The sequence below is a fragment of the Cheilinus undulatus genome, linkage group 14 (genome assembly GCF_018320785.1).
Source record: "Cheilinus undulatus linkage group 14, ASM1832078v1, whole genome shotgun sequence".
NCBI lineage: Eukaryota > Metazoa > Chordata > Actinopteri > Labriformes > Labridae > Cheilinus > Cheilinus undulatus.
In genome coordinates this window covers 37,047,887-37,069,057 of record NC_054878.1, presented here as the reverse complement: position 1 = coordinate 37,069,057, position 21,171 = coordinate 37,047,887, and the positions used below count along the sequence as shown (strand labels likewise).

The following is a 21,171-nucleotide window of genomic DNA, read 5'->3' as shown; positions in this document are numbered from 1 at the left end:
GTTTATATCCCTTCAAAAGACTTCATAGAAATATGAGAGTGTTTAAATCACAGTGAAGAGTGACATTAGGAACATCTTATCCCCCATCCAGAGCCAGATGTTCATTGTGAAATTCCTCCAGTCACTTTGTTTCTGACATTTGTTTCTGTCTTTTACTCTGGCTCTGTCTCTATTTATGGAATCTTATTTGATTCATGACATACTCCGGATAAAGCTTCATCAAATCAAGATGGAAGCTGTTAAAAATTAAGATCAAGCAGTAGAGGGATTGATTCTTGGAGCATCTTGTTTATTCTCCTTGCAGCACAGTCACAATTTGACGGCATGAACAATTTAGTGAGAAATGCCACTCTTAATATACATTCAGCACAAAACATGATGAATAAATCCTCTGATGTAAACACTTTTATGCAGGCATAATGCTGAAATCAATTAAGTTTTCCAGAATTTGCAACAGGAAGACCACAGATCCAGGTCTGGATGACACATGCAAGATATTTTAGTCCAACAAATTTAGACAGTTATTGGTAAGGCACCAATATGCACGAAAAAAGGGGTCCAGGGGAGTTGTTTTTAACACAAATGTCTGATTAATAATGACTAATATTTTGGAAACAAAGTAGCACACCTCCTGTAAAATGGTTGGACTCTTTAACTGATGCTTTATTTCACTGCAGAAAAACATCGTAGCCACAAAAACACCACAAGAGCTTGATGCCTTTTCAGGGTTCTAAACTTCCACTTTTTTCCTCCTTCTTGATGTTCACATTCCCCTGATCAATTTCCGATCTATAGTGAAGTTACTGTCCAAACTTAAAATAAGTACTCTCAGGGGATTTTCAAAACAAAAGTCTGTTTTTATCCAAACAAGGGCTGAAGTAGAAAAAACACAAATTAAAGCATAACATGGAGCTGTTCACCTCTGGCTCAGTAGTTAACCTTAACTAGGTTACTTACAAATGCCTACTTCGAACAAAGAAGAACATGGAAGAACACTGTGAGCCATTAGGGGTCAAATATTTCCACTTGGAGTTGGTGGAAACCGGAACAGGCATGAGGTCAAAGGAACTGCCTGCCGAGCTCAGACACAGGATCCTGGGAAGGCTACACAAAAATTTCTCCTGCACTGAAGGTTCCCAAAAACACAGTAGCCTCCATAGTTTTCAAATGGAAGAAGTTAAGCACAACCAGGACTCTTCCAAGAGTAGTAATGTATTATTGGCATGTATATTTGTATAATGTATATTTGGCACCCATTAATCTCCTTTTTGCAGAGCTGAATAATCCATTTAACTTTGCACATATAGGTTCAGGTGACACTGCGTGTGGGTTGAGGTTGGGGCCGGGATGAGAACTGTTTATTATTGTTCTGTTGTTCATTTTGTACTTAGGAAGACATTTTTGCCTGCTACTAAGAATGAGATGACTTACCTTACTGATACCATTGACTATGATGTCAGGCCTTGACAGCTTTTGTTTGTGTAAAGAAAAAAGCAAAATGTTTTTGTGGATGCTATGTGAAGATCCCATTTTCTTTAATAAAAATATCTGAAACAAAACTACTGACAAATATGCAGGAAAACGACAGTATGGATGGATTTTGATTTAATCGATGGAAGCTGAAATTGGGAGGACTGCATACAGATTAGCAACATGAACACAAAGCAGCCGCTTTGCTTTTTTTGGAGGGTGTTATGTGGCTGTTGTATGGTAATAGCTGACAGGCTAACGTGAAACTAAGTGCTGGTGTTTATTTGTTAAAGGCAGCAGCGAGGATGTTGCAATGAAGTGTATGTATGTAAGAGACCGCTGATCACGTTTCTCATTATGTTCAACTACTAACAACTAACATACAGATAGAAGAAATAATGAATTTAACAGCCATATTCACGGTCTGTTCTGTGTAACAGGCAGGCTGTAACAAGGAAACAACAGTTAAGGTTTAATATCAATCTTGGTTTTTACGGTCTGTGACTCTGGTCGGTCAGAAATATGTGACCCATCAGGACAAACAATGAAACAACATTGCTCTTATACAGCAGAGTAACTGAAGATATGATTACATTTTAAGCTAATGTTGAGTTAGCTTTTAATATACGCATGTTAACATTAGCCATTTGCAAACTAAACTAAATCCAGGCCTCTGTTCATGCAGTCTCAGTCTTCCACGCTGTTTTAGTCATATCTGACATCTCTCCACTCGTTTATTGGCTTTGTGAAAGCAAAAAATTCAACACCCCACTGTAAACATTTAGAGGTTTCGTAAGGGGTACACTAGCATCTGCTGAAAGCTTGTCAGGCCTCCCGTGTATGGTTACTAACCTCGGATTGGACAGTGGCCGCTTTAGGGAGGGGCTTAGCAAAGGGTCAATACTACACATTATGTCTGGAGTAAACCAGGCACTGCTCATCACCTGTCCAGTACCATCCCATCAGTGAAGCACTGTCAGGGCAGCATCATGCTGTGGGGGTGTTTTTCAGCAACAGGGTTGAGAGAAAGCTGAATGGAGAAAGAATAGATACCCTCAAGGAAAACCTGTTCTGCAGCACTCAGGACCTCAGATTGGGCAGAAGGTTCACCATCCAACATGATAATGACCCTCAGCACACAGGCAAGACAACACAGGAGTGTAACGCTTATCCAAGCGTATTCAAAAAGACTCGAGGCTGTAATTTCTGCCAGAGATGGTTCAAGTAAGTGCAGAGTAAAAGGTCCCAATATTTATGTCAATGTTTTCTTTTTAATCAATTTGTTAAAATTTCTATAATTCTATTTTCCTTTTGTCAGTATGGGGAACTGAGTGTAGATTAATGAGGAAAAAAATGCATTTAAATGACTATAGCATCAGGCTAACCTTGCAAAGCAGATGGATACGCCTGTTTCCTTGTTTTTCACTGGCCATCTTGCAAAGCTCCCATCTGAACCGTTCGGGCCTGATTAGAAAGTGACAAGACCAATCAGCTACGAGGGGCAGTACTTTCAGGTGCAGCAGAGTCGTGACGTAAACAAGCAGCAGCAAGAGCTGGTGCAGTTATGGAGGAAGAGATTAGCCTGGATGCTGCTAAAGCACAAGTTTTATCAGAACTTGACAACATTTCTTTGTTAAAAGAAGAACAACGAACAGCAGTGAGTTGTTTTCTTTTCAAAAACGACAAAAGTCAAGTACTCACATGTCTATAGTTGCCATGTTTCGCGTCATTCCTCAGTGGCTGCGCACACGCAGCTCGATAGCGGCTACATCACGTGTTTTGTTGCTTTGATTGGCCTGTAGAGATGTGACAGACAGAACGTTCATCCAATCACACTGAGTTTTTTCAAAGCCTCTGCCTTTTCTCAAATGTTTCCTGTTGAAGCTTTCCCAGATGGATGAGTGAAACAAATCCATCTGGCGTGTCAGGTTAGCATCAGGCTGCAACAGACCTAAATTTTAAAAATGTAAAGGGGGTCTAAATACTTTGAATGCACTTTATATAAATGAAGAAAAAGTCTTTTTCCGTTTGTTTGTACACAGCAGCTCTGGTTTTCGCATTATCTTCAGATGTCGGATAAATACCACCAGCAACCAACACAACTTCCTTTGTGCCAGTGGTCTGTAGAAAAACGACATATGTGTGTTTAATAAAGGCTACATGGCAAAAAGCAGCATAAATTAGGTTTCACACAGAACAGCTGTGCATATGTGGACTCTCTGGCCTGGAGCCATGCTTGGTGTACATTGCTTGTTTTTGACAGTTTACCAGCAGCAGATCCGCTATAACTAAGCTCATTATCTATGGAGTGACACTTGTGTTTTACCCCACTTTATATCTGTGAGAAGAACTCTGAATGAGTCACTCTGCTGATTTTTAACACATAATACAATTATCCCTGGCTGGATTAGCTCCACTGGTGGTAGAGAACAACCTTTGGCTGTCACATTGGACCCAAACTTCAAACATTGGCACATTTCTGGTACTAATTTAGAGGAAAACTGTGTTTCTGAGTCCATGTGGATAGATGAATGAGTGCGCTGGAATGTGCACATGAACAGATCTGATTAAGAAACATCCCGTTATGATAAAAGTTGGCCTGCTGATCAAAGAGAGCGGGCTGATGCTGGCCATTATAACCTCATTTTTACCAACTGTAACATCCTGGCCAACTAATAGCCCTTACAGGGCAAGAAGGTAGGAATGACAGGGCTTCAAAGCTTTTCAGGGAGTTACTAGAAATCCACAGAGGGGAATAATTCTCTGATCATGATGGTGAAGTGCAGTGATAAAAGTTTCTGCAGAAGTGATTGCTTTAAGGCATGTCTCTTGGGGTACAGGGTTCTGGGTCTTTTTAAGTAGATTTTGAGCAGTTTTTTTTTTTTTTTCTAATTTGACTGACCTTGATGTTAACTTCATTACTTAAGCCAGGCCTGCCCACAGATTTTGCTGGGCCCCTGACAAACCCACAGAATGGGCCTTCTCCAGTTGTGATTTATTGATAGTATCAATGTATGTGTGTTGGTTTAGTAGCGTTGGTGCCAGTCTTGGTGCCACTTTAAATCAATTTTACACACTTTCTCTGCCACTTTTAATCCAATTTGGCCACTTCAAACACAATTTGGCATTGTTAACCCATTTTTGACATTTTTTAAATCCTATTTCAAGACCTTTTCTGACCAGTTTGGCCTCTTATTGTGGACTCTGTTAACCCATTTTCCCACTGTGATCCCCTTTTCACCACCTTTTAATGCCCATCTCTTTCCAGTTCTTTCCTACTTTCCTACTTGTAACCCTTTCTGTTCCGACTTTAAACGTACTTTACCAGCAAGTTAACCCATTATTGCCACTGTTTGCCCAGTGTTGCCCAGTTAACCGATTTTGCAACTGTTATCCCCTTTAACCACTTTTTAATGACAGTTTTGCCACTTTCAACCACAATTATCTATTTGCTATTCTTAATTTTGCCCCTTTAAACCCATTTCTGCTACTTTCAACCTATTTTTGGCCTCCATTAACCACTTTGTCACTCACTTTTAACCCCATTTTGTCACTTTCAACCCATTTTGCCAATTTGAACTAATCTTAATTATCTTTTAGGAAAGGGGATTTTGAAGGACATACACTACTGCATAATTAAAAAAAATTTTTTTTGTTTTGATAAAAGTGGGTCTTATTCAGGTAAAAAATAAAATAAAATATGGTAATCACAGCTTAACTTTACAATGGACCTTGATTTTGCTGACCCCCAAGCGCCCCCGGTTTGGCTGGGCCCTACAGAGCTCTCCCCTTTGTCCCCCCTTATTGGGGACCTTGACTTAAGCTGCTGTACAGCACAAAAATTAAACATTATTTTATTTTATTTTTCTACTATAATAGCAACAGTGAGTAATATTTTGATAGTTGAAATAGAACAGAATGAGAAAACACTTCCCAGAACAAAGAGATTAGGTTTCTTGGAAGTGCATCGAGCATTGACTCACCTGAAAACAAGAACTAAAAGTCCAAACAGTTATGATTGTCTGTAGGCCACACAAGTGCTTGACAGGGAAAGTAGGGGTTGTATTTGTGATGGTGTGCCTGACCTCATTAATGCTCTACAGAAGGAATGGGAACAAAATCCCCCAGAAACACTCCAAAATTTTGTTGAAACCCTCCAAAAAGGGGTGGAGGCTGTTACAGCTATAAAAGGGGGACCAAGTTCATATTTAAGTACATTTATTTGGATACAATGTCTTTAAAGTCCATGTTGGCGTGATGGTCAGAAAGCCAAATATTTGTCCATATAGTGTATATATTTGGCCATTTTTTTTAATTACTTCAAGAGGTGGAAAGTGGATAGAGTTGGAAAAAGAGATAGTGGGGAAGGAGCTAGAGTCTCATCTTGAACCCAGGCCGCCTGTGTAAAAGGTGCACAACCTAACCACAAAACCACCTGGGCCTAAAAACAAATGTAATTGTGATGAAAATATTCAACATCATTGTTAAAGAAATAAAACATCTGTTGCTTCAAAAATGTAGAACATTTCAAACCACAACCCCCCTTCTTCTACTGGTGTTAGGTTTGTATGTTTGTAATATGGACATCATGGGCTACCGTCCTCATCCAAGTAATAAGTGAACACCTTTTCTGTGGTATGAGGTGGACATTGCATAGATAAAAATCACAGTATATATGGACGTTTTACACTCTACAGTTGTCAGTACAGTACAGAAAGTCTATTCTAAGAATTTATTCACTTTAAAACATTTTTATTCAAACTCTGAACTAATGTTATTTATTTATTTGGGGGGGGGGGGGGCTCTTGGAGAAAACCCTTCACAGACACAGTGGCACACACACATGTGACGCCCTGACAGACAGAAAGCTACGTCCTATCTATCAGGACTTCCTATGACCCACTGTCCTGTCCAGGCCTGTTAACAGCCTTTGGGAATCTGGAGGAGGGAGAGGGCTGAGTGTGGCCACTCTCTGCTGCTGGTCTTGTTTCCTCTTCTCCAGCTTGTACTGGCGCCGATATAATGGAGTGAGGGCCTTTTTAAACTTCCTCCATGATGAGACGTTGTCCTCTGCCTCTCTTATTAATTCGTCCACCTCTCTCTGCAGGACAATGCAGCAGGACGTCTTCTCTTCCAGCTTGCTCTCCAGCCGCTCGTTGACTGCATCTCTGCTGGAGGTCTCCTCATTTATTTTCTGCTCCAACATCAGGTTCCTGTCCTCTGCCTCTGAGAGCTGAAGACTAACACCCTGTAGTTGGTTTTTCAGAGTGTCAGCCCTCAACGTTTCAGCCTGCAGATGACTGGTCTTGGATGCAATGAGGTCTCTCACATATTCAAGGTCTCTCTGCAGGACCTGGATGTTGTCTTTCTCAGTCTGCAGTTGGAATTCCAGGTCACAACCATAGCAGGTCTGTACCTGCAGCTGACTGGTAAAGGCCTCTTTCTGCAGGGAGGTATCAGTGTCCTTTCTAGAGGCTTCTCTCTGGAGGACCGATATCTTCTTCTTGAGAGAGTCTCTCTGGTCCATCAGCTTCTGTTGGACCTTCTGAGCCTTTCTCTGCAGGGAGTAAGACCTCGACACTTCAGCCTTCAATCGGTCATTCTGAGAAGACACAAGATCCAAGAGCTCTTGTATTTTTTAAGTATCGACTGATTCCTCCTCTGGTGCTCTGGAGGCTGGACATGAGCTGGTCTTTGGTTTGATGACCTCTGCAGTAGTCTTCTCAACCAAATATGACTCTCCATCCTCATCAAACCTCACTTCCTCCTTGTCCTGAGTGGGAGGCACCGCACTGGAGTCCCACTGGAGTCCCACATGTAAATCTCCAGCTGAGGTCTGCCATCTCCCTCTCCATGTCCTGTTGGGCCTCTTGGGCCCCTCTGAACCTTTATTTTATCGCGCTGTAACTGCAGCTGACCCTTTAAAGCGTTCAGCTGCATGGCAGTGCTGGCTTCTTTTTTGGAGGCCTCTTCTGGAAGGGTCTTGTTCTGCTCCAGGACCTCCTTCTCAGCTCTCAAGGTCTTGTTGTGCTGTTCCAGGACATCTTCCTGAGCTCTCAGGGTCTTTTTCTCCTGCTCCAGGACCTCTTTCTGGGCTCTAAGGGTCTTGTTTTCCTGTTCCAGGACTTCTTCCTGAGCTCTCAGGGTCTTGGTCTCCTGCTCCAGGACTTCTTTCTGAGCCCTCAGGGTCTTGTCTTGGAGTGAAATCCCTGAGGCTTTGTCCTGGAGCTTTTTATTCTGAGCTTCAATGACACTGATGAGCTCTTCTTTGGTTTTATAGGGATAAAGGCCAAAGTTTACCTCTGTGAAGGATGGATTCTGGTGCTTCAGCTGTTCCTTCAGCATCCTGATCTGTTTTTCACCCTCCATCCTCCTGTTATTCTCCACCTTCACCACCTCGAGGAGCTCATTGATCTTCTTCTCTTTTGTGTCATTCTCAGTCTCTAATTTTGCTTTTGCCTCTTTCTCCTTTTCCAGCTTGGAGGACACGTCTTTCAGCTCAAGGGACACCTCTTTGAGTTTGCCAGTCCGGTCTCTGAGCTTACTCTTTGGACTCTCTATGTCCTGTATCCAAGGAGGGCGATCATGGCCCTGGTATGGCTGGCAAGGGGGTCCGTATGGTTGATGAGGTGGTCAATGGTGTGGTGGACCAGGGTGGACCCCTGTGTGGCTGATAAGGGGGTTTGTGGTAATATGGGGGAGGGGGTCCACAGTAGGCATATGGTGGTAGTGGGGGTCCGTGGTAGGGGTAGTGTGGACGAGGGGGTCCCTGGTAGTGATTGTGGTGCTGCCTGGGACCTTCTTCCTCAATTTTTTGAGGAGTATTATCTTGCTCCTCTGTTGTGACTTCTTCAGTCTGGACCTGATTGCTGCTGGTCTCAGGTATTGTATCAACCATTTCTTTAATCCGCCATATCCATCAGATCCCCCAGCTCATTGAACTAGTCTCTGTGTTTTCAGACATTTTCTTTGTTTGAATAATTGACAAGAAATCAAAAAGTTTGAAGACTTCTTGCTGATCGATGATCTCTGATCTGCTCTGTCAACTCTGCAGTGTTTGAGGTTTGCCTTGTATTTATAGTGGAATTCCCCACTTTTCTTGTTTACCAGTTTGAATTCAACTGTAAACAAACATGGCTGCCCGGGCATTAAATGCCAGGTGCAACACTAATCAACAATTCTATCAGGAAAAATAAAATGACTACTGCTGTTTTGAAATTTCAGCAAATTGTGTGTTCTTCAGTTGTAACTCAGTAGTGTTTTAAAGCTCTTGGGAGCTGTTAGCAGTTCCACTAAATTCAGGAAATTTTATCCTGTGTAAACTGTCAGGAAGCATCTGAAATCACAATGACAACTAAACACTGAAAAAATACAACCCCATTTCCAAAAAGGTTGGGGCACTGGGTGTAAAAGGAGCATTTTAGAGAGGCAGAGTCTCTCAGAGATGGGAAAGAATGAGAGTGCTTAAAATTATGAATCATGTTATACCAAGAGCTGTTAGTGCGGCAACAAAGAGTCTTTTCTCACCTGAAAGTCCAGGGCAAGGTTTGCATTTTTGGTGCATTATACAATGCTTAACAAATTTATTAGACCACCACCCAAAGTAAGGTTTATGCCACAGCTGCCCTAAATTAACAGCACTGGTAATTACCAAAATCATTTTTTATGTTTCTGCAATGGTTAATACACCAATATGTAGAAGCTCTTTCACCCAAATGATATTTTTAATGCTACAATATAATTATTATTGTTATCCATGAATTTTCAAATTTTCTGATTTTCAAAAAAACTGAAAAATAGTAAAGCACATTATTATTTCTTGATTAATATGTCAAATTATAGTTATTTACTTGCATTCCTGAACAGAAAAATGAGTTTTAGTGGTTGAATGTTATGCTTGATTGATTTCTGACTTCTCAGAGAAGCCCAGGGAGCCGGCTCAAATTTGGGTATAAAAAGGTGAATTCAGTTTGAAATCCCTCATTCCTGTTCAAAATGGTAAAACGTGGAGAGCTCACTGAAAATGAAAGAGTCCACATTAAAGCACTTCACGATGCTGGATGGTGTCTGAGACAAATAGGGAAAGGCATAAAGTGTTCTCACAGAGTGGGCAAGTATGCTTTGGAGTCAACTGCCAAGACTGGCATTTACAAAATGCGCCAAGGAAGAGGCAGGGAACCAAAGTTAACTGAAGCAAATGTCAGACACCTCAAGATCTGAAGTACTAGAGACAGAAGGAAGACCACTGCTGATCTTCAGGCAGAGATGAATGCTTCTAGATCAGAGTCTGAGAAAGTCTCCAGAATGACCATAAGCAGACAACTGATGGAACAAGGCTTAAAGGGAAGAATAGCTTCATTGAGGCCATTATTGAGGCCTGCAAACATCCAGAAACGCCTCAGATTTGCCAGGGAGCACAAACACTGGACTGTTGATAACTGGAAGAAGGTACTCTGGACGGATGAGTCCAAGTTTGAACTCTTTGGTCAGCATCATCGTGTTTATGTCCACAGAAAAGCTGGAGAACGTTTTGATGCCAGATGCGTTGCACCCACAGTGAAACACAGTGGAGATTCCATAATGACATGGGGTTCCATTTGTGGGCAAATTAGTGAAAATGGACGGTATCATGAACAAGAATGTCTACCACAACATCTTAGTGCATGATGGAATCCCTTCTGGACTGAATCTGATTGGTCTTGGGTTCATATACCAACAAGAAAATGACCCCAAACATACTTCAAAGCTGTGCAGGGACTATTTGACCGAGAGAAAGGAATCTGGAGTACTGGAACTGATGGACTGGCCAAGTCAAAGTCCAGATTTGAATCCTATTGAACAAATTTGTGATTTAGTAGATTCAAAGATTGATGGCACAAAAGTTTCATCTAAAGCAAGTCTGTGGGAACAGCTAGAAACTATCTGGAACTAAATAACAAAAGAGACTGTGGAAAAGTACATAAAAAACAATGCCAGCAAGAATGCAAGCTGTTAACAAGGCCAAAGGAGGCCATACAAAATATTGAGTTTTTTGGTTATTATGTGTGAAAAAGGACTATTTAGTTGTTTCAGTTTGTTATTTGCCAAATAAATAACAATAACATTTTTAGTTTTAAAAAAAGATTGAAAGATTTCTAAAATATTCATGTTTTCTTGTTTTTATGACAGGTGGTCTGATAAATTTGTTAAGCACTGTATATAAACTTAGCACGAAGAGTAAGAAACTTTTTATAATGTTGATTATTTCTTTGTTGTTACATTTGTAAAGACTATGCATTTGTGGGATGAGCAGCAGAGTTGAGTATGTGGGTACCAGAAGCTCAAAACAAGAGTCAGTAGCAACAGCAGAAAAGCTGTTTGGCATTTGTAGAAAAGATTTAGCAAACTTTTGGGCTCAACCCACATACTCAGCTCTGCTGCTCATCCTGCAAATGCATGGTCTTTACAAATATGGCACCATTTAAAAGGGAAATAAACAGGCTTTCCAACTGTCTAAGTTTTACTGCCAAGAAGCATTGTTACAACAAAGAAATAAACCAAACATAAATTTTCTTAATTTTTGTGCCAGATTTATTTGGTTTGATTGGTTTTGCTTTCACACTGTAATTAATGCAAATGGAAAAAACAGACTTTACATGACAAACCTATGTGATACCGTCATCAACTACGTGGGTTGCATGTCTCTATAGTTTACACTGGTTATTTGGCCAGTAGGTGTCCTACGTCAGCACGTTGAATAATGTACATAGCTTGTATGTTGTAAACAATGAATGAAATAGTAGTTTCAGCCTTCATATTACCCTTGATTTACTACTACCAACAGCACAAAACTGAAGAGCAGTACATATGGCTAGGCTGAGTTCTCCTTATGAGCATCCTCATTGGACGACAACTTTATCGTCGTAGATAGGAAAGGACAAGACAGTATGCAATCCTGAACGCCATCTTTTTCATCCTCGTAGAAGACAGTTGGAAGTTTCCGTATTTTCATTTTCCAATTGGCCCTAATAGCATCGTCACACCTAATGTCAATAAGACATCTGGTCTCCTCTTCTCCCCATGTGCTTCCATGGCTCTTTTTTTTTCTTTTTTGGTGTTGGATTTCCTTTTTCTGTTTCTCATGCCATAATTTCCTGTCATTGATATGAAGATAAAAACCTTTCGAAATAATGCTTTCATACTTAAACTGACCGTGATTCAGTTTGGTCTGGACCGAGACCACCTCTTTTGGTTGGACTAAGGTTTGGCTGTTGTCACAGTGGTGCAAGGGAGGTTTCATTCCTGTTATTTAGGTCTGGATCAAACTGAAAAGTCTGAAAGTCCAGACCAAACAAAGTACGTATGTGTGAAAGCACCCAAAAACACAGCTAATGCTAAGGGTGTTTTTAAGGACACTGAGCACTAAAACATTGTTTTATAAAGAAAATGGGCACTGCCAGCACAAAAATGGTATTAGAGGACACCGGCGAGGACACAGTGTTTGAAACATAGCAGCTTAAATGTGTTGACATTTTGTGGATGAAATTTCCCTTTAATAGCCATAATATACTCCCATTACCTTATTTTGGACTATTTAACTGCATTAAAGTGTCATAAAAAGAGCATAAGAGAGGATTTGAAGGTGCTGAGAAACCATACCACGGACCGCCAGTAGAGCTGCCTCGTCAGCTGGACGGCCGGATGTGAGTTGGTGAGAGAATTACACCTGTTGTTGGTTTTACTCAGTGGTAGTAGTCGAGGTTAGCTGAGAAGACAAAAGCTGCTGCCAGATAGGGATTATATTTGACACTGTATGTGTTGTTGTGTGTAAAAGAGAGACAAGGTGTGTGTTCACAAACTATTTTCCCCTCTTGCAGACCAAGGCCGCAGATATTCAAGGTGCTCGCTCAGACATTTGTTAGTAATTAGCCTCAGCCACAAAACTGACTTTCAACAGAACACACGGACCCTCCCTCTCCCTCTGTTTTCATTTTTTTCACCCTGTCCCTCCTTCCTTCCTTCAGTTTCTTTGTTCCCCTCCCATCTCTCTCTCTTTTTCTCTCCCTTTCTCTTCATCCTTCTCGCTCAACTCACCCCCCCCCACCTCCTTTCTCTCGCTCTAAAGTTGCACATGGTTTCAGTCTGAGGAGGTTTAGTTTCCCCGGGCTCTGGATTGGAGAGGGATGATGCCAGAGAGCTGCAGGCAAGCACACATGTTCAAAAGCTAATGGACGCTTTGACCAGCTTTAACTTTCCTTCCTTGATGCAACTGGAAGAATATTTGGCAGAATCTGGAAATCAGACTGGTTTTTAGGTTGCAGAGTTGCTCATATGGAATAGCATTTTCGTGTATTTAAACCCTTAGGTTTCTGCTTGTTTTGGGTTTTCAAGTCTGTGGAAGTGAGACTTTTTTTGCACTTTTTTCTGTAGAATGATTTGAATAAGCTTTCTTGAATCTCTAAAGAGAACTTCTGACCACTCTTACTGCTCTGCACTCTTGTTCTGTGGAGGGAAAAGGACTGAAACATCATTAATTAAAAGAACAAGCTGTCTAAAGAGGATTATACAGATAAGAACCATGAAAGGTAGGTTTTATTCTCCCTCTGCATCCTCATGCAACCTTGCCTTGCATAAAAAAAGCCCTGCAGATACTTTGATGCATTTTCAGGGCTTTAACTAGTAAAATATAAAGGAATAGTACCTGTGATTTTTGGCATTCATGCATACACCTGCACAAGGCTCTGGTGAATCACATATGCTTCTCATCTGCTGTTAAACTTGGCAGTGTTGATCCTGAGAAAGTGCCGGTTTGTTGTTGTTGGCCGTGAGACTTTGATCAGTCAGCTTTAAATCTCTATATGTCTGTGTGCCTACAAACCACTGCCCACATTTCATAAAACATAAAAATGTTCTACAGCCAGGACAATCTGCCGCAGATTGACTTAATATCCCTCTTTAAAGGAGGGCGAGGAGAAAACATAACATTTGAATTTGAGCTTTGTCACAACCTGGCATGAAAGGAGGGAGGGCTGCCACCAGCTTTGAAGAGGGCAGGGGCTTGTACATGTTTCCCATACGTTCAGTAAGAGGGCTTACAGAGAGGGGCGGGTACAGTGAGACATAGAAGATAAATGAGGGGGAGTGAGGGGGTGAGAAATACTCCCACATGTGGGGTAGCAGTTAAGAAAGAGGTGCTGACACTTTCATGTCCAATTCATCCATGCAATTTTTATTCTTGTTCAAATCTAACAAGATGCTTTCCTCTTGTACTATTGAAATTTTTCTTGGATTTACTCTTTATGATGTTTGTGTTGTTTGATGGGTGTGTCTGAATGGACAGCTGCTGATCCCTCATTTAAGTCATCACCAAACTGTTACAGTAAATTGAAAACATACGTTTAGTGGGCTAAGAAGCTTAGAAACACACTTTATCAGCTGTAGACTGTTGGATCATCTATGATTAATGTTAGCTTGTAAAGGTGCTGCTAACAATTAGTTGGCTGGGCCATTGGCTTGGTGATAATGCCAACTATTATCTCTTTTCCCAAAATAGGGGTGTTCCTGGCAGCTAATTACAAACTCAGTTAAAGGGATATTCTGTTACTTTTTGAAGTTGGGTTGTATAAGGCAGTTCTTTTCAACCTTTTCTGCCCAAAGCACACCAAAGGTTAAACCAAAATCTCAAGGCACACCATATTCATACTGATACAGAATAACAGATACAGTGAAGGCCGCCTCTAAGGGGGATAAAAGGAAGAGCTTTCTGAGTCCTTGCCAACTGGGGGATCATAGTGGTCAGCAAGACCATGGTCCATTGTGAAGTTAAGCTTTAATAACCCATAGGGGTGTACGAAAACATCAATACACTTAAGCATATTTTATTAATTAATAATTTACTTTGTTGGTGCGGTAGTTTGTGGTGTAATTTCACTCTCTGACCGCTAGTAGGCAGCAGGCACCGCTAACTGACAGCAGGCGTTTGACGCTTCCTTACTCTCCTATGTTTAGACAATGAGATCACGCGAGACTTCTAGCCTGAGCGAGCCGGTCGCTCGTACATACACAGCAGAGCAGTTTCTGCTGCATTCATAGCGGATGTGTGGACTTATTTTGGCTTCCAAAACATTAAAGATGGTACAAACTTAGACAGGAGTCAAGTCACCATGCCAGAGTGAAATACTCAGACAACATGAGAAATCTGAGCGCTAGACATCATAGCGATAGCATTACAGCTAATGGCTAATGTTAACAAACAGGCCTGTTGAAACTACTGCTGGTCTCTGCTCATGCAAACATAATCACAGTCAGTACTTCATTATACCTGTAAGGACCATTTACCAAAAATATCACAATATATCGATCTTGTGTCGCGATACATATTGTATTGCCAGATTCTTGCCAAGACACAGCCCTAATAACCAATATATTTAACCCGAATACTAAACATTCTTATCAAAGCAATGAAATTCAAGTTTTATTTATTTTTGCTTCAGCATGATATAGCTTTCTTAAAAATGTAATCCTTTTTAAACAGAATGTTAGAAGTGTGGATAGGGATACTGTACTCAATGAAACTAAACTTGGGTTTGAACTCAAATACAAGTTGTATCTTTGCTACTGTTTAAAAACAGCTCTGAACCACAGCAGATTATCTCCATGTACATGCATATTTCACCTCTCAGCCAAACTGTACAGGAGGTCTGTTAATGTGGTTTCCAGTCTTGTGGAGACCGAGTCCAGCCCTGCCCAACCAGAACAAAACATGCTGCCTCATACATTCCTCACAGGGTCTGGAGAGCTGAGGAGAGTCAGAGGAGGTGAGGGGGAAGGAAAAGGGGGAGGACGGTAGACAGGTGTATGGCTGGCAAAGGAGAAGGAAAGAGTGAGAAAATGGGAGGTGGAGACAGAGGAAGAGGCGGCTTTCTAAATTTACAGTGAAAACATTTCAGATGTGGAATGAGAGGAAAGCAAGAAGACATGACATCTGATCATTCTTTCTTACTTTGTCTCTCTGAAAAGTTTCTAATAGATGATTTCTCTTATTTTGAGGAGACGTAAAAATGTCTGCAAATGAAGCATGGGAGTAGCACAGTAAGCATGCATCCTTTAGCCTTGAAAAATTTAAACCAAACCAGGCTGCTTTTCTTTCCCAGCCTTGCTGTCCAAAGCGATTGAAAACCCAACGCGTTTATGGGGCCGTGATTCTGAAGATCTCCCGTTTCACTGCCAAACCACAATAAAAGAGCATTCTCATGTAACGGCTCGTCTATAATTCAGCTCCGCAACACATTCCAGGCGTTTATAGTTTTTTGAGGAGACCACACATTCCAGGCAGAGGGCACCTAAACGACTTGGATGTCCACAGAGGGTTTGGAAAGGGGCTCATTTGGCTTTACGAGACGTGGTCAAGACCTCCACTCCTATCTGGAGCAGGGCCCATCTCGTGACTCCTGGTTTCACTTAACGCTGGGATTTTGCTGAGGTTCTTGAGGGGATTTAATGGTCAAATGAACTCAATCCAAGAAATGATGGAGAGGAACTTAGATAAGCAAGAAATGATGAATGCTACTGTGAAGAGGGCATTTGTATTTACATGTTTAATGCCATCATGGAATGATAAAGCGAGAATACAGGATAAAGTCTTAGAGGGAATAAAAGGAGGGGGAAGGGGGTCAGAGAGTCCACAACACCCCTGGGAGGACAAACCTCAGAGAAACCACAAACATGAGGTTATGCTGATAGTTAGTTGACTCAGAGTTGGTGCTGTGTTCACAAACAAAGTCATATTCAGTGATTACAAAGCTCCCTTAAAGTGCCAGGATTGCTATTTAGTTAAAACAAGTAGTGCAATGTTCATGTAATGTTACTGGAAAAAAAGCCGTATGATCCTTTACTTTTTGTTTGGTACTTATGGTTTTGCCAAAGTACTGTAAAAACACTACGTTTCGGCATGTAGCCTCAAAATGCGTCAGTCTTTTAAGGTTGTTCTCTAAACTGCAAGTGTTGCTGGAGACTTCTGTTCTCTTCAAGAACCTCTTCATCCTCCATGCACCTTGGAGGTTGGTGAAGTTGTGCCAGAGTTACCCACCTCAGCTCTGTGATAAACACTGGACATACTATGACCCCTATCCACAGCCAGTAGTTCCAATGGCTGATTGATTGTGTCACTGATGGTAACAATTCATTGCTCGAAGTCATGTGACCTAACCTGGACTGTGAAGCAGTGGAAACATGTTCTGTGGAGTGGGGAATCACCCTTCTCCTTTTGGCAGTCAGATTGTTTGGGGTATTATAAAATGATGGTGCCCCAGTACATGAAAAAGGGATTTTAAAGACATGGTTTGATGAGTTTGGTGTGAAAGAACCAGCACGTTCAAACCGAAAAATAAATGGGTTCAGAACCTGAAAAGTTGGTCTCAGCTAGAACCAAAAAATAGTTGGTTCGTCCTTGCAAACCAGGACATCATTAGTGGGAGTGCCATATTCTAGGTTGTGGGGACAAGTGGAAATGGAGAGCAATGGTCTGCTGAGGAGACAAGATGTTTGGTTGCAATCTGGCCATCAAGGAAGACCAAGTTATATGCCAAACTGCTGAACTTGCAGATAATCATTGCAATCTGCCATTTTATTTATTTATTAATATTTATTATTATTTATTTTATTTATTAATGTGTTAACTTCTGTCTGAGTAACACGGAGTGACGTCCCCCCACTCTGGTTCTGCTTGAACCTGCATGAATATGGGCTGGATCGCCAGAAAGCACCAAGGTTCTAAGACTCCAAAATGGAGCCGAAACCAGAACCAGAATTGTGTCTGTCTGAAAGCACTAGCAGAGCCCTGACCTGAGCACCTTAAGGATGAACTGAAATGGAGATTGTGAGGAATTCCTACAGAAACACTCCAGGGTCTTGTGGAAAGCTTTCAAAGAAGAGTGGAGACTGTTATACCTGAAAAAGGGGGACCAACTCCATACAAAAGTACTATACCTGGAACAAAGCCAGGCCCACACAAGGCCTTCAACTTGTTCAACACATCAATCGCCTTTGGGATAAACTGGGCTGCAGAATAAGAATCAAGGCACCCACAAACCCTACATCAATGTCTGACTTTGCTTATGTGAGAAAATAGGACCAAAATCTTGTAAAAGTCAAATCCAGAAGAGTGGAGTCTGTAATGATTGTAGATTAATGTCCATGCTGCTGACATGTGAAATGTTCAACAATCACATATGGCTCTAATGTTATGGTCTCTGTTCATGTGGTGCAGTTTGAGGTAAAGCCAAGTGCAAACCCCTTCAAACACACAACCTGCAATCAGAAATGTCTGCCGTTAGCAACAGTATTATTATTCTATTTTCAGTTCAGGGACCTTAAAGCAGCTGCTTTTCAGGTTAATTACAAAACCAAGGAACCAGGTGTGAAAACAGCACTTTGTACTCTTGTAAAACAATTTGTCTCAGTGTGTATTCTTGGCTGACTATAAAAATATCATCTCTTTCCTGACCTTGTAGTACTTTTATTGAATTATCCACTGTTCAGTGCTACATCCTTTGGAAAAAATCTTGGGAACCCTTCAGTTTTGTCTGATTTTCTTTCCCACACATTCAGAGTTTCTCCTAACAGATCACACACCCAGAGTATATTTTCCTCCTAAAGGGCAAACTCTCAGCTCTCAGTGTGTATTCAAACTGCAAGCAAACTTTCCAGCTCTAGTCTGCCTCGCTGTCTGCATAAACAATCGAGAAAACACGCCTTGTTTGGTCCTGCTTGCAGGACTCTAAACAGCAAATAATCTGAGTTTTACTTCCACAAAGTTGGTATTTCTCAGTTTGCAAATAAAAAGCTTCCATATTGTCACAGCTGTTAAGGATTAAACAGGTCAATTGTTGGTATGTTTTTATGTCCCACATTCTTTATAAGCTTCCTTGTAAAGCTCTGCTCCCAATAAATTGGAGAGGAACAGTTAAAATTGAGCCAAAGTCCTGTGACTTGGGTGTAAATCACTTCTTATTCTATGACACTTAATTCTTTACAAATGTCTAAACATTTACTCTGTAGGATTGACACCCAGCCATCATGCTAGCCTCCCAGTGTTCCTTAGAAATACATCTCTATTTGGTGGATCCACACCTTAAGATTTATGTGCAGTGAAAACACTGAGTGCAAGCACAGGAAGTAGAAGCCCTGAGTGGCAAGACCATTTGTATGGGTGTGGATATCAGGCTTTTGGATTCAGACTGATTTGTACCAGAATTATGTGGTTACATCAGTCTTCACTAACCCCTTACTATTCCTTCACTTGAGCGCTACTCATACTTTCCAGACCCCTGCCAGGGTTTATGGTTGTACTACAACTGCTTGTTTGCAGGATCAATCTGGATCCGCTTCAAAAGGGAATACTTACTTGGTTTGTTGTACTTTTTGTATTCTTTGGGCCAATAAACTACATTGAGAACATAACCCCTTTACTCAAGCTTAATTTTAATTTGCTATTACCTTTTTCTTCTCCAAGGCCTTTACCATATTGTTGAGTGAAGATATAGTAAATCCCCCTGTTCTCTCTGATATTACTTTGTAAAAATCTGTTTTCACTTTGACATTAAAGAGGTTTTATGTTTGTTTGTTTTTGTCAAAAAAAGGCAAATTACATTGACCATGACTGGTGTATAAAATCAATAAAAGGGTAGAACATCCAAGGGAGTGAAAACTTTTTGTAGCCACTGCCTCTCACCTGGTCTGGGAATGCCTCAGGAACCTCCAGAGGGTATTGGAAAATGCAGCTGGGAAGAGGGAGATCTGGGCTTTCTTGCTTTGAGTGCTGGCTCTGCGACCCAGCCCTGGAACAAATGAATGAATGAATGAATGAATGATTGGATGGACCAGAACAATATAATCAGCTGCCAGTTTAACACTATCCTTATTCTCATATGACGATCAAATATAGTATGGCTTTTTTAAGTTATGCAATTCCACAATAATTGGAATTTTTAACACCTACTGATTTTGACTGGTACGGAACAGAATCTTTTTAAACACCTTAGAATAAACCATTGCTACTCAAGTATAGACTCAAAAACAGAATTTATGCATTTCTAACTTGTTGATGACCTTAAAATCCCATTATGGAAGTGCAGACTGCCATGATCAGGTTTGGGTTTTAATAATGTGATGCGCAGCTGCAGTAGTTTCAAACCTTTAGGGTGTCTTTTTCCCTTAATACATTTTGTTTAGAGAAATAAGAGCAAAGAATTCTTAACTATTTGGACTAAGAGCTTGTTGTGATGGTGGTTTAGAGTCATCTGATCCCACTCAGGAAAGAAAAGCACACTGCGGATGCTCTGTTTGTTTACTCTTTGTGGGTTTAGTTGCAGTGGATATCCAACCAACAAGGTTGTTGATAGACTGACCCACAATTTTAAATCGCTACCAAATCAGAGTTTAAATTCAACAAAGAAAGATCTTTTCAACTGATTTTAACCTGACAAAACACAGGCTTGTCGTAGTACAGTATTTTGCCATTGCCTGGCTTTATTGGTGTGACCTGGTAGAGGCGTGTTGTGCTGCTGTCAGATTGGCTCAGTTCTGCTCTGTGTGTGTTGGACCGGTCCATTTCCTCACTAACGAGACAGACATGAAGGTTTTTTCCACAGAGACCAGGAAAAAACATGAGGAGAGGGAGAGCGCTGAAGGAGGAGAAACATGACTGAGGAGCAGGCAGATATTTGAGGGTGGGTGCTGATTTGTGTAATGTTGAAACTTTAGCTTCTAATAGCAATGGATGTGCTGACATTCAGACATTTGAATCTGGACATTTTCGAACCACAGATGTTCAAAAAAATGACAAAAATTGAATTTGCCTGAAGAAATTTACTCTAATCAGGGAGGGAAAGTCTGGAACAGGGTTTAGACCAATATGGGGCATCAAAATGTCTGCTGCACTCCTGTTTTTACTACGACTGTCTAGAAACTGAGCTATGAGTTTACAATTTCATGATTTCTGTGAGAAATAGCTGTTTATTTTTGTGTCAAGCTCAAAACCCCGTAAATCTTGGGTCATTAGAAGATGATACAAACACATCATCGGCATATCATCTTAACAAATTCCCTAATATACTTGCAGAAAGTCCCTTTTTTCCTAATTCAGGAGAAAAAGAGCAACATTGGCCTGTCTCTATCATGGTTTCTTTCCAGCTAAGCAGCAAAAGTACTGTATTCAGCTCTTTGTTGTTTTCTAACCCCTACTTTTTCCTGTAATTGCTCTGCTGTGTTCACCAATTTTTGTTTTAGTCAGAGTGCTGCACAGACTGTGTTCAACATGACCTCATACCTTAACAACAGATGTAACTGAAGGCAAATGAGTCCCATGCATTACAGTCTCCAGCAATTAGCTTGAGAATATACACTTTATGGACAAAAGTATTCAGATGCCGACCTCTGAACCAACCATGACTGTATGACATTGTATACAAACACATGTACTTAAATATGGAGTTACACTGAAGCATTAAGATCACCCTTCAATGGAGATAAGGGGCCTAGCCTAAACCCTGAAAAACAGCCCCATAAGATGATCCCTCCTCCACCAAACTTCACAGTTGGCACAATGCAGTCAGGCCATTGATGACTCTTCCAAACTCTTCCATCTGACTGCCAAATCACTGTTCTTACCCCACCTCCTCTAAATTATGGTTACTTAACTCTGGGTCTTAATTAGGGATGTAA

At 41.0% G+C, this 21,171-nt stretch overlaps 1 protein-coding gene and 1 long non-coding RNA gene across 2 annotated transcripts in view; one reads left to right on the top strand and one right to left on the bottom strand.

Moving 5' to 3' along the window:
• Nucleotides 1–3,214: 3,214 nt before the first annotated feature.
• The window catches only part of LOC121521397, a 65,771-nt gene continuing 47,814 nt past the window's right edge, over nucleotides 3,215–21,171 (bottom strand). Inside the window, exons 7-8 of the long non-coding RNA XR_005992851.1 lie at nucleotides 19,181–19,286; nucleotides 3,215–3,266 (exon numbers count right to left, since the gene is read on the bottom strand). This is a non-coding gene — a long non-coding RNA (uncharacterized LOC121521397). The remainder of the gene's footprint in view (nucleotides 3,267–19,180; nucleotides 19,287–21,171) is intronic.
• The window catches only part of scara3 (scavenger receptor class A, member 3), a 30,692-nt gene continuing 22,146 nt past the window's right edge, over nucleotides 12,626–21,171 (top strand). Inside the window, exon 1 of the mRNA XM_041805345.1 lies at nucleotides 12,626–13,034. Coding sequence (XP_041661279.1) covers nucleotides 13,028–13,034 — 7 coding nt within the window. The 5' untranslated portion in view covers nucleotides 12,626–13,027. The remainder of the gene's footprint in view (nucleotides 13,035–21,171) is intronic.